The sequence below is a fragment of the Chiloscyllium plagiosum genome, unplaced genomic scaffold, assembly GCF_037043375.1.
Source record: "Chiloscyllium plagiosum isolate Xiang-an unplaced genomic scaffold, Cpla_swu_hap1 HiC_scaffold_1, whole genome shotgun sequence".
NCBI lineage: Eukaryota > Metazoa > Chordata > Chondrichthyes > Orectolobiformes > Hemiscylliidae > Chiloscyllium > Chiloscyllium plagiosum.
The window spans coordinates 135,315,488-135,328,964 of record NW_028270139.1 but is presented as its reverse complement, the minus strand read 5'-3'; the positions used below and the strand labels follow the sequence as shown (position 1 = coordinate 135,328,964).

Genomic DNA, 13,477 nt, shown 5'->3' with positions numbered 1-13,477 from the left:
AAAGTATTTCACTGGTCACATGCCTCCATTCTGAGAAACAACCCTCCACCACCACCCTCTGTCTTCTATCTTTGAGCCAGTTCTGTATCCAAATGAGGAACCTTGTCAATCACCTGACTGAAGTCCATATAGATCGCGTCTACCACTCTGCCCTCATCAATCCTCTTTTGGTACTATTTCAAAAAACTCAAATCAAGTTTGTGAGACATGATTTCCCATGCACAAAGCATGTTGTGATTATCCCTAATCAGTCCTTGCCTTTCCAAATGCATGTAAATCCTGCCCTCTGGATTCCCTCCAACAACTTGCCCACCACCGATGTCAGGCTCACCTGTCTATAGTTCCCTGGCTTTTCCTTACCACCTTTCTGAAATAGTGGTACCACATTAGTCAACCTCCAGTCTTCTGGCACCTCACCTGTGACTATCGATGGTACAAATATCTCAGCAAGGGGCCCAGCAATCACTTTGCTCGCTTCCCATAGAGCTCTAGGGTACACCTGATTATGTCCTGGGGATTTATCCACTTTTTTGCATTTCAAGACATCCAGCACCACCACCTCTGTAATAGGGGCATATTTCAAGATGTCACTATCTGTTCCCCCACATTCTATATCTTCCATTTTCTTCTCCACAGTAAACACTGATGCAAAATACACATATAGCATCACCCCCATCTCCTGCGTCTCCACACATAGGTTGCCTTGTTGGTCTTGGAAGGGCACTATTCTCTCTCTGGTTGAACAAATCAACTTGAAATTAATATACAGAAAGCTTTGTTCATTCAGATTTACAAGACTTGATAACTTTCACAAAACCTGTCATTGATTAAAGTATAGAATTAAAACCAACTTGGAGTAATTTATCCCTACTTCTGAAGAGGGCTAGTACAAAGTAGAACAGGTGGAGTGTGAATGTTTAATTGTCTACTTTGAAGCCTTATGTTATTCAAATAGATCATAAAATTGCATTTCTCAACTATATGAGAATATATCAACACATTCACCTGTGATATCCATTTCAAGCAGTCCCCTCATGGCACTTTGTGCTTTTATTAATTTTCACATTAATGGTCTAATTTGGAAGTACCAATACTAAAAACCAACAAATTTGAAAGCTTTAACTATAGTAAGTGTTTTCTCTTAATAGTACAATTAGTAAGAAGCATTGGAACTGTCAGGATCAGATTAAATTTCCCAAGTATTATTTAATGACATCAATTTATTGACTTCCCATTTTTTAAAAATTAGTTCATGGCATCGCTGGCTGGGCTAACATTATTGCTGATGCCTGCTTGAATTGTCTAAATTACTAGGGCCATTTCAGAGGGCATTTAAGAATGAACCACCTTGCTGTGGATCTGGAGTCACCTGGACCAAACCAGATAAGGATGACTAATTTCCTTCCCGAAAGGGCATTTGTGAACCAAAAAGTTTTTTTACTGCAATATTTGCCATTAGACTAAATTTTAATGCCAGATTTTCATTGATTCATGTCTAACATAGTGGGATTCAGTCACATGTTCCCAGAGCATTAGGCTTGGGTCTCTAGATAGCTAGAAACGTTCCCTCTAAGATATATTGCTGCACAGCTGTTCAGAGGTTTCTCACATTCCAATCAGCATGCCAATGAAATTGAATTAATGGGAACTTTGGCAAGACTATTGCATCACTGCCTCCCTGTGTTGTTTTCCTTTTTTCATGGCACCTAAACTTTATGCACCTGAACGATAATCACTTTGCTATTTAACTGTCCAGCAGGTCTTTATAGTGCATTTAAAATTAAGTTATTTGTATAAAATTTTAGACATTCATAATTGATAGTTGGAATAAATAGAATGAAACCAAAACAATGCAATTGTCAAGAACTTTGGTACTGACAAACTGCTGTGCCAGGCAGCAGTAAAACATCAGATTAACTTCTGTGTTGAGATTCCAAACCATCGCAATAGGAAGAGAGCAGAAATAGAATAAAAAGAAACCTGTCAAACCTTGTGGTGCAGGCATTTCCATGTTCTAATTTGTATGTTTTGTCTGATTCAGGGAACATTTGTTAATGAGTATGTGGGAGAGGTCATTGATGAAGATGAGTGTCGAGCAAGAATCCGGTTTGCCCAGGAACACAACATTGCCAACTTCTACATGTTAACGATTGATAAGGTAAAATTAAAACTTGCACTGTTTAACTCATTACATCTTTTATTCCCATTTTGAAGGGGAGCAGAAAGAAAAATTTGGGTGTTATTCATTTAAATGCCGTCATTATTTAAAACTCCTCTTTTATTTGCTATTCACTAAGTCCACCTCATCGTGTAGCTGTGTTTCTGAAAAGTGCAACTTCAAATTAAATGTTTAAATTCATTTAATTTTCCCTATATAGCTAATATCAAAGCTGTCGTTGGGTTCTCTGGGATCTTTCCCATCGGGGGAAAAGTATTCAAACACGCTCTAAGTTCAATCACTTAGCAATTTAGCAATGTTATATTTGTGAGTATCTGTTTTAGCACAAAATAAAATCTTCAACTGTTGATTCTCTGTACTTAATTCTTGGCTTGCTGCTGACCCCTCCTGAACATCAGGAGATGTGCACCAAGACCTGGTTCAAAGTTAAAGCAACTTTAAGTTGCAGGGTCCTGATGGTAAAGTGGGAGTGGGAAGGTCTGCTCTGAAATTGAATCATATGACCCCCATGATAGACCTGGCACACAGAACTTTAAAATGGAACTGCATACTTCACCAGAAGTGCATGTCCAGGTCCCATTTAATGCACAACTCTGAAGCCGGGTAACTTGAAGTGTGACAACTTAAGACAAGGACTTAGTGTATTTAAGACTTTCTTTAGTATTGAAAACTTCTCTTGCCACATTAAGGATTAATATTAAAGTTGGTAGTGTGCAGACCACATTGGCTCCAGTGCTATAAAATGTGCTTCAATTCTCCACACAGCAAACAACTTCTGATGTGTAGTCTGTGACTCAATCTAAGAGTGATAGTTCGTTGAAATATATCGCAAATTTATTTTTATACACCGCCAAATAAACACACAGAAAAGACAATACAACAAGTCACAACCATAGTTCAAGAATTAGCTATGCAGAAGAGCTAAAAGATCAATAAATAGTCGAACAAGAGATAGCAGCTGAAATCTGTTTGCAGGTTCATATTTTTGCTGCAAGTATATCCAACAGCTCAGAAATGCCAATGCAAGAAAAATTACGCCACTAGTACATCTGGTGACAGGCGTTTTTATTTCAGATGGTGAAAGAGGGAACCGGAAAACTGAACAAGAATTAAAAGCATGAATTATTTTTTTCATTTGTTACTTGCAATCTGCCTTCTAAGTTGTGGAGGTGCTTATGTTGTCCTGGGGTGGACAAGGTCAGAAGTCACATCATCCAGGTTGTAGTCCAGCAGGTTTATTTGAAATCACAAGCTTTCAAAGAGCTGTTGCTTTGTCAGACTCCGAAAGCTTGCGATTTCAAATAAATCTGTTGGACTATAACCTGGTGTTGTGTGACTTCTGATCTCATGCACAGGATATTGTTTATTCTACCTAATCCCTAATTTAAGCCATCATTGCTAAATGCTTTCTTTGAACACAACAGTTTAGGCTATTACCACTAAAATTATATGTACTGTAGCTCAAAGAACAGCTTAGAAAATGCCACACAAATGAATTCTCCAACAGACATACATGGGCACAATGCTTAAATATCTAGTACACAAGCTCAAAACATTGTTGGTCTTTAAAACAAAATTAAATTAACTTTGGGGCAAGTGAGAGTTGGAGAAAAACTGGAAGATATTTTTCAAATAGTAATTTAAAGAAATTTGAACAAGAAAAACCCAGCTTAGAAAATCCAAAAACACAGTAAAATCAGGGTAACCTATAGTTTCCCAAACCACGGAAGCACATTGATGCAAATGTGACACTTGGAGTTAAATACATTATCGTAGCTCACAGCTATTACTGAAATCATTACGTGGCTTCTTCAGATGCCATCACTGAATCTCCACTGTCAACATCCTGGGAGTTGCTATTGACCAGGAACTCAACTGGACGAGTTATACAAGAGCAGGTCAGAGGCTAGGAATTCTGTGGGGAGTAACTCACCTACTGACTCCATAAAACCTGTTCACTATCAACAATGCACAAGTCAGGAGTGTAATGGAATACTCCCACATACCTGTATGGATGCAGCTCCAACAACACTCAAGAAGCTTGACACCATACGGAACAAAGTCTGCTTGATTGGCGCCAAGTCCACAAGCAACCACTACCGACGCTTTGTTGCAGCAGTGTGTACTATCTACAAGATGCATTGTAGAAATTCACTGAAGAACCCGAGACAGCACTTTCCATACAGAAGGACAAAAGCAGCAGATCCATGGAAGCACCACTACCTGCAAGTTCTCTTCCAAGCTATTCACTGTCCTGACCTGAAAAATATCACCATGCCTTCACTCTGGCTGGGTCAACATCTTGGAATTCCAACTCCTCCTCCCAACCAGATTTAGGTCGACCCAAAGCATGGGGACTGCAGCAGTTCAAAAAAGCAGCTCACTATCACCTTTTTCAGGACAGCTAGGGACAAGCAATAATACTAGCCAGCCGGTGATGCCGATATCCCATAAGTCAATTTTTAAAAATCACACAAAAATGCAAAAATCCTTCTTTCTCTATAATGTCTTTCATATTCCAAGCTTGATAATTGGAAGTGTATTTCAAATGTTGTCACAATCACTTTCTTTGGTGTAGACTGGCCAATTTGCACACAGTAATATCTTAGAAACAGTGAAGTGATCACGACCAGATTATCCTGTTTAATAACATTGCTCCAATGGTGTTGTCCCATCAGAAATGAGACTGATGTGCCAGAAACTCCTCACATTATAAAATGAAAGTGCTGATCCTGCTGTGACCTTGATTAACGTACAGTTTAGAGTTTGAGGTGTGCAGGTTGTATAAATTTTGCCTGTGTCTTATACTGACGTCTAGAAAGGACTTGAGCTTATATGGCACATTTCATGACCTGAAGACATCCCAAAGTGCTTTACACCCAATGAACCAGTTTTGAAGTGTAGACACTGCTGTAATCTAAGAAATATAGCCAGTTCATTTTTTGGGGGACTGTTAGTTCAGGGAGAACTACTCGTCAAAATACTGTGAATAACTCCCCTGCCCTCCAAAAAAACTTGTTATGGGATCTTTTCCATCCACTTGATTGAGTCTTGATTTCATATTTCATGTGAAAAATAGTGCCTTGAAGTGGAACTCTTCCTCTGATACAATTAGAGTGTTTTCAAAATTCTGTTTCCTGTGATGAGCAGGATGGCAGACCCTGTGATGACAGAAAAAGGTTACAGGGTTCTAAGTCGAGCCAAGTCACTCTGAAATCATGAAGCACGCTTTCTCGCACAGCCGAGTGGGAATGTCAAAGTCTTAACCCAAAAATGCTAGGAGCACTGCGTCAGTTGAAAATGTTCAGCACTGAGAATAGATTTTTGTTAGGGAAGGATGTCCAGGGATCTGAGACAAAGGTTAGTAAATGGAGTTAAGATACCAATCTGCCATTCGTTTGGTTCATAGTTGAGGCCAATGCATAATCCTTAAATAACTTTATTTAGCTTGCTATCCAATTTAAACATGATTGAAAATGTGAAATGATGTGACGCCTTCATGATTAGTAAGATGACTATTTGGCTGATTAATTGCATTCCTTTGAAAATACTTCAGTATATGTTTGTACCATGCTAATATTTAAAGTTAGGCTGGAGTATAGCCTATTAATCCAACTGAATGTCTCTTTAGACCCAAATCTTAAATTCATGTTCGTAAGAACATACGATTGAACGCTGTCCTTTTTTTCCTGTCATGTTGCCAAACCCTCTGTCAACAAACAGACTTTCAAGTACATCTGTCAGTATTTTCAAATCCTGCCAGATATTTATTTGTTTGAATGTTATCTCTTTCAGGATAGAATAATTGATGCTGGACCAAAAGGCAATTATTGTCGATTTATGAACCACAGTTGTCAGCCCAATTGTGAAACACAGAAATGGACGGTGAATGGAGACACTCGAGTTGGGTTGTTTTCTCTTTGCGATATTCCAGCAGGTAAGGAAAAGTGCTGAAATTTTCAAAATAACATTGACCACTTTAACCTTAATCTCATACAAGTGCAATCTTATTGTATCTACAGTGCAAACAGGCCATTTGGCCAAACTAGACTATTTCAATGTTCATGTTCCACATGTGCTTCCTTTCTAGTGAGTTTCACGCTCTTGCAAGGTAGCTTCACCTGAATTGTTAGTGAACTTTATTAGCTTGTTGTCTTCTTTTTTACGATCCCTTTAGCCCTAAGAATGATGTCTTACTCCTCCTTGAAAAGATTCAGTGTTTTGTCTCAACAGATTTCTGTGGCAGAGAATTTCACAAGCTCACCATTTCATATGTTAGTCCTGTTGTCCAATGAATTAGTGTTAAACCTTCACGTGCTCTTTCCGTTGCTGGAATGTCCCTCTCAAAGATATAGACCAAAACCCCTCTGGTGTGGTCTCACCAAGACCCTGTACAAGTGCAGCAAGACATCCCTGCTCCAGTACTTGAATCCTGTCACTATGGAAGCCAACATACCATTTGCCATTTTCACCACCACCTGTGCCTGCATGCTTATTTTAAATGACTTTGAGGACACCAAAGGTCTTGTTGCCCATCCCCCTTTCCCCAAACTGTTCACATTCCGCAAATTTGTCTTTCTGCTTTTGTTACTGAAGTAAATAATGTTTATCCACATATATTTCGTCTGCCATGAATTTGCCCATTCACTCAACTTGTCCAAATCACACTGAAACATCTCTGCATTCTTCTTGCAGCCCACCCAGCTTTGTGTACTGCAGACTTGGAGATATAGCCTTTTCATTTCCTCATCTAAATCATTAATATCTACTGTGAATAGCAGAGGTCCAAGCACTCTGTTAGTCACTGGCTGCCACTCAAAAAATGACTTTTTTTTTTATCTGCTCTTTGTATTGTGTCTGCCAACCAGTTCCAATCCCATGCACTTTTGAGTCCAGTGTGACTATTTCATCGATGTTCCAAAGTCATGCCACTTGAAACATTAATTATGTTGCGCACTACAGATGCTGCCAGACCTGCTAAGTTTCTCTGGCACTTGGCATTTTTATTCCACATTTCCAAAATCCACAGTACTTTGATTTTATCTGTGATATTTTAAGAGTTTCCTTGGGAAAAACTCTTCACATGATTTTGTATTGTTGGCGGTATAATGTTGCTAATCCTTAAAAGGCAGGTACATATGTGTAATGCAATGACTTTTTTAACGTTAGGGACTGAGCTGACCTTCAATTACAATCTTGACTGTCTTGGCAATGAGAAGACCATCTGCAGATGTGGAGCACCGAATTGCAGTGGATTTCTTGGTGTCAGACCCAAGGTATGATTAATTGTAGCATCCAGGAATAAATTGTGTGATATAATGTCATTTATCCAAGTGTTGCTTCCAAAGCTGAAGATTTGGGAGTTCAAGAAAATTATAATGCCCTGGTGATGTTATCCTGGCTCCTACATATCCCCATATTTAAACAGAGACTACATTTTATGTGCACTTAATTGGTTGTAAAGTACTTCTAGATATTTAATCTTAGCTGTCCAAATTACAAATTTACCTTACCTTTCACATGCTGCTGCTTCTATGCATTCCTTCCAGCAGAGAGAAATTAGTCTGTACAGGAACATGAAAAACTGTATCCATATTGGTACTAAAACAGGTTCATTTGTTTACGTCGGTTCATTACAATACTAGCCTCTGTTTTTAATCCGCATATCGAATTTGATCATGTTCTCGTGTTTTAGTTGGACTTCAAAATTGCAGCAAGTGGTAATTTTTAGTTCAACTTCAATATAGCGTACGGATGTAATAAAATTGCCATTTACACATGCATAGTTTCAACATTTAATATTCAACAGATTGAATCCTGTTTAACTATATCACGTGCGCAGAAATGCAGCCATACAATGTGCAAACAATCCATCAATCGCAAGGTAGTTTCTTTTTCCTATGTTGTACTGTTTATTTTAGGGTTAATAGGGATTGTCATGGAAAGGTTACTATGAACAATTGCATGTCAACTGAAGATTCAGAACTTATTGCATTAACATACTGATGCTAAACATAAAGTTTGGTACAGTTTGATGTTTATTTTTTGCAAGCATTTTACAATTTCAGCATTTTAATGCAATATTCTCAGTGTGCCAAATATTCAGTCAAAATATTCCCTTAATGCACTTAAGAACACTGGGAATACTCTGAATGAATCCTTTCCTTCAACAATATACTGTACGAGCCATAGAAATACCATGGTATAATGATGTGATTAGTGTGCCTGGGCACGGTTTTTCATCTTGGACTGACAGTTTGTATTAATGAAGCTTAAAATAATGGAACGTGATGAGTTTTCCTTTCTTCCAATTAGTAGGTAATATTTAAGGCCTTAGTTGGGAATACTTTGTGCAAAAATTCATTACCCCTATTTGGAAGTGTTTTCGTAGCTGCTTCATCTTGGTCATAGAACTGCCCAGTTCTGTGCTGCAATCAGTAACTGCACATGTTTCTCTTTTGTGTTTACTTATATGTTAAGTGTACCTCATTCATAGTTTTTGAAGATTATATTTGACTACTTTTAGTTGCCACTATAGAACCTTTTTTAGGAACATAGTCCATTTAATCCAATAAAATGAGCAATAACATGAGCCATCGGTCCTGAATGTACAAGTCATTTTTTTTTAAATGGTGTGCTACTGTTACAATGTAACGATTGGAGGAAAATGACTTGGTCAAATACTATTGGAAATAACAATTATAAGAACTGCGATGATTGGTATGCCTTTTAAGAAACTGATGCCTTTTTTTTAGAAAATAAGACCCAAGATCTTATCTCATGATTTTTAATTTTACAGAATGCAACCAATGGTTCCGATGACAAAGGAAAAAGGGGGAGAAAGAAACTACGGAAACGTAAATCCAAGGGTGATGGGAAGAAAGAGCATGAGGATGAGTGCTTCCGGTGCAGAGATGGTGGAGAACTTGTGCTTTGTGATAGAAAAACTTGTTCAAAGTCATATCACCTATCCTGCCTCAGTCTTACAAAACCTCCATTTGGTAACTGAAACTTTTGAGAATCTCATTTATTTCAGGTCTTCGTGCTAATCTGTTTTCTTTCTGAGCAAATTGTTTAATTTGAAATAAGTTTATTTCTTGCTTTTAGCGAGGAAGCAGTAAGTTCACAAAATTCACGTGAGGAATCCAAGTTTCTTTATTCATTCACAGATTGTGGGCGTTGTTTGAGCTTTTATTGTCTGCCCCTAATTGCTCTTCAGAAGGTAGTGGTGAGTTGCTGCCTTGATCTACGATAGTCCATCCCATAAAGCTGCACCCACAGTACTGCAAGGGAGGGAATTCCAGGATTTTGTTCCAGCGACAATGAAGGTGTATTTCCAAGTCATAATGGTATGTTACTCAGATGTAGTGTTCGCCTGCACCTGCTGCTATTATTCTGTTAAGTGACCAAGATTTCAGGAGTGGGAGGTGCATTGGCAAATTGATACACCACATTTTGAAGGTAATATTCTCTAAACCTATGGTGGTGGAGAAAGTAAATGTTTAAGATGAGCATGGGGCACAGGTCAGACAGACTTTGTCATAAATGGTGTTGAGCTTCTTGAGTGTTGTTGGCACTCCATTTAGCAGGACAGGTGGAAGTATTCCATCTCACTCCTGATGTCTGCTTTGTATATGTTAGCAGGTGTTGGTAAACCAGAAGTGGAATCACTTATTACAGAAAATCCAGCCTCTGGCCTACTCTTGGAGAGGCAGTATTTAACAGGCTTATCCAGTTAAGTTTCTGTTCTCATGCTGTTGACTGTGGTGAATTCTGTGACTGTCGTGTAATTGATTGTCATGGGGTGGTAGTTAGATTCTTGTTGAAGATGATCATTGGCTGGCACCTCTACAACGTGTCACATTCCTTATTGCACGTGATCACAGCCTGCTTTGTTATTTGAGGAGATGTGAACAGGACTGAACACTATATCCCACATGTAACCTCATAAGGGAGGGAATATCATTGAATGAAAGAGCTGTAGATAGTTAACGCTGGAACACTCCTGAGGATATGTGCAGCAGTGCCCTGGGACTACAATCATTGGTCTCCAACAAGGACAGCTATCTTTCTTTGTACTCCAACCAGTGGAACATTTTTCTCAGTTTCATTGACTTCCATCTTACAAGAGCTCCATGAAGCCCTATTTGGTCAAATGCTGCCTGACACCACGGGTTCTCATTCCCACCTTGCCTGCAGTACCAGATTAGCTTGGACAGAAGCACCGATACCTTAAGAACACAAGTCTTCAACATTACAACAAAGGTGGAATATAAATCTTTTTCTATTTCTCGCATCCTCAATCATTTTTAACATTGCATGTAATGAATCACACTGGCTGAAGATTAGCATATGTGATGGACTCAGGGAAGCCAAGATGTATCATCCACTCAGCATTTCTGGTTGAGCATGATTAGAAAACTTTCAGACTTTTGCTGTTGTGCTGAGCTCTGCTGACATGGAGTGTGGTGATTGTTTCCTCCAGCCATTTAATTGACCCACTGCTATTCATGTTGAACATGACAGCGTCCAGTGCTTTGATTTGTTCAGTTAGAATTGATGGCAATTCCAGTCATTTCACTGACCGTTAATGTCGAATATGGAGCCACGTATTAACAAACTCTCAAAAATATGTGCAGGGTCAGGTGAATTGGCCATGCTAAATTGCCCGTAGTGTTAGGTAAGGGGTAAATGTAGGGGTATGGGTGGGTTTCGCTTCGGCGGGTCGGTGTGGACTTGTTGGGCCGAAGGGCCTGTTTCCACACTGTAATGTAATCTAAATCTAATCTAAATGTAATCTATATGCCAATTTCAAAATAATTGTTTCTGCAGCCAAATCAAGGGCATAGTTCACAAGTTCAAAATTAGAGTTTCGGAGGCTTTTCTCACAGAATGGTGTCTGGGCATAAAGTACTCCCCTGACAGCAATCATTTAAAAGGTGGGACATCTGAAGTAGATTGAAGGTTATAAGATGATAGCACTGTTCGATTCTTCTGTCCCTCCACATCCCCAACCCCAAAAGGGGATTACCTAACAAACCAAGTGCTTAAATCGTTAGAAGATCAACAAGGTGAAGTTCAAGCTCATGAGAGAAGGACATAGGGCTGAATGGCCGTTGGTATTTCAAGCCTTTAGATTAGATTAGATTACTTAGTGTGGAAACAGGCCCTTCGGCCCAACAAACCCACACCGACCCGCCGAAGCACAACCCACCCATTCCCCTACATTTACCCCTTTTATCTAACACTATGGGCAATTTAGCATGGCCAATTCACCTAACCTGCACATCTTTGGACTGTGGGAGGAAACCAGAGCACCCGGAGGAAACCCACGCAGACACAGGGAGAATGTGCAAACTCCACACAGTCAGTCGCCTGAGGTGGGAATTGAACCCGGGTCTCTGGCGCTGTGAGGCAGCAGTGCTAGCCACCGTGCCGCCCACCTTCTTTCTTAAGAGTAGTTAACAATATTAAAGTAAATTCTTGTATCCAGTTGCATTTCAGATAAGGTCATAGGAGTGTTACCGGTATCTTAAAAAAGATGATTGAAAAAATGTTCTCACATAGCAAACCAGAAGATTAAAATCTCTGTTGATCTTGGCTTGAAAGTAGAGAGTAGAATGTATGAGATGGAGCTCTTAAATAGGTGGCTGGAGACAGATGTTTACGTGCTAAGAATCCATAGAATAGAATCCATACCGTGTGGAAACAGGTCATTCAGCACAACAAGTCCACACTGACCATCCGAAGAGCATCCCACCCTTACACATCCCCCTACCACACCCCGTGACCCTGCAATTCTCATGCATGACGCACCTAACCTAACCATCTCTAAACACTTTGGGTAATTTAGCACAGCCAATCCATCTAACTTACACATCTTTGGACTGTGGGTGGAAACTGGTGCACCCGGTAGAAACCCACGTAGACATAGCGAGAATGTGCAAACTCCACACAGTTGCCCGAGGGTGAAATCGAACCCAGGTCCCTGGAGCTGTGAGGCAGCAGTGCTAACCTCTGAGCCACTGTGCCACCTTCAGATGATTCTTTTATTCAGGAACAATAATAAAAAATGGAATGTAAAATAATTTGGATGAGACTGAATAATTCTCCATCTTCAAGTTGGTGTGTCTCAATCTAATGCATTAGTGCATTAGTTAATGTACCCTTTGTTTTGGGCGGTTAAATAACATAAATATGGTCTCAGAATGTTTCAGATTTTGAACTACTATTTAATCACTAAGATCATCCATACGTATCCAAGGCATAGTTATGGAGAGGGACAAAACTGGTTCACAGTTTAAAATTGTAAATTGGAGCAAGGCGGATTTTGATGGAATTAGACAGGAGTTTGCTGGGGTTGATTAGAGTGGTTTATTTGCAGGTAAAGGGACTTCTAGCAAGTGGGAGGCTTTTAAAAGTGAGGTTGCTAGAGTTCAAGGTCTATATATTCCTATGAGGTTGAAAGGCAGGGTTGACAGGAATAGATGACTAAAGAGATGTAAAGACTCTTATTGAGGCTTTAACCAGAAAGGAGGGGGAGGTATGGCTTAGGTATCAGCAGCTCGGATCAAGGGAATGCCTGGACGTATATAGGGTAAACAGGAGTTTACTGAAGAAGGATATCAGGAGAGTGAAAAGAAGGCACAAGATTAGTCTTGACTGAGAATATTAGGGTGAATCCAACGAGATTCTTTAAGTATATTAAAGAAAATAGAATAACTAGAGAGACAATAGAACTCCTCAAGGACCAAAATGGGCATGTATGTGTGGAGTGGCAGGAGTTGGGCTTGGTCCTCAATGAACATTTGTCCACTGTGTTTACTGTGGAGAAAGACATGAAGACTTGGGGAAGTTAGTGGTCATATCTTGGGGACAATCCATAATCACAGTAGAGCAGGTGTTGGATGTCTTAGCATGTATGAAGGTGGATTAATCTCCTGGTCCTGACCAGATATATCCAAGTATACCACAAGAGGCAAGAGAAGAAATTGAGGGAGCCCTGGCTGATACTTTTGCATCATCGTTAGCAAAAGATGAGGTCCTGGAAGACTGGAGGGAAACAAATATTATGCCCTTATTCAAGAAGGGCTGCAGAGAAAAACTATAGACTAGTAAGCCTAACATCTGTAGTAGATCAGTTGCTTGAGAAGATTCTGAGAGATATACATGCATTTGGAAAGACAGGTCTGATTCGCACAGCCAATCCATCTAGCTTGCACATCTTTGGACTGCATGGCTTTGTGTGTGGGAAATCATGCCTCACAAATTTTGTTAGGAGCTCTTTAATGAAGTGGG

The 13,477-nt window shown here is 39.6% G+C and overlaps 1 protein-coding gene and 1 long non-coding RNA gene across 7 annotated transcripts in view; one reads left to right on the top strand and one right to left on the bottom strand.

Moving 5' to 3' along the window:
• LOC122560590 (histone-lysine N-methyltransferase NSD2) overlaps positions 1-13,477 on the top strand; it is a 151,567-nt gene that overhangs the window by 128,647 nt on the left and 9,443 nt on the right. For all 4 annotated transcript variants that reach the window (XM_087990979.1, XM_043711508.2, XM_043711417.2 and 1 more), the window contains exons 19-22: positions 2,042-2,158; positions 5,975-6,116; positions 7,349-7,455; positions 8,979-9,180. In XM_087990979.1, the coding sequence (XP_087847105.1) occupies positions 2,042-2,158; positions 5,975-6,116; positions 7,349-7,455; positions 8,979-9,180 (568 nt within the window). The remainder of the gene's footprint in view (positions 1-2,041; positions 2,159-5,974; positions 6,117-7,348; positions 7,456-8,978; positions 9,181-13,477) is intronic.
• LOC122560874 (uncharacterized) overlaps positions 3,228-13,477 on the bottom strand; it is a 45,980-nt gene continuing 35,730 nt past the window's right edge. For all 3 annotated transcript variants that reach the window (XR_015758326.1, XR_015758325.1, XR_015758327.1), the window contains 2 exons: positions 7,693-7,743; positions 3,228-5,340 (listed from right to left, as the gene is read on the bottom strand). This is a non-coding gene — a long non-coding RNA (uncharacterized LOC122560874). The remainder of the gene's footprint in view (positions 5,341-7,692; positions 7,744-13,477) is intronic.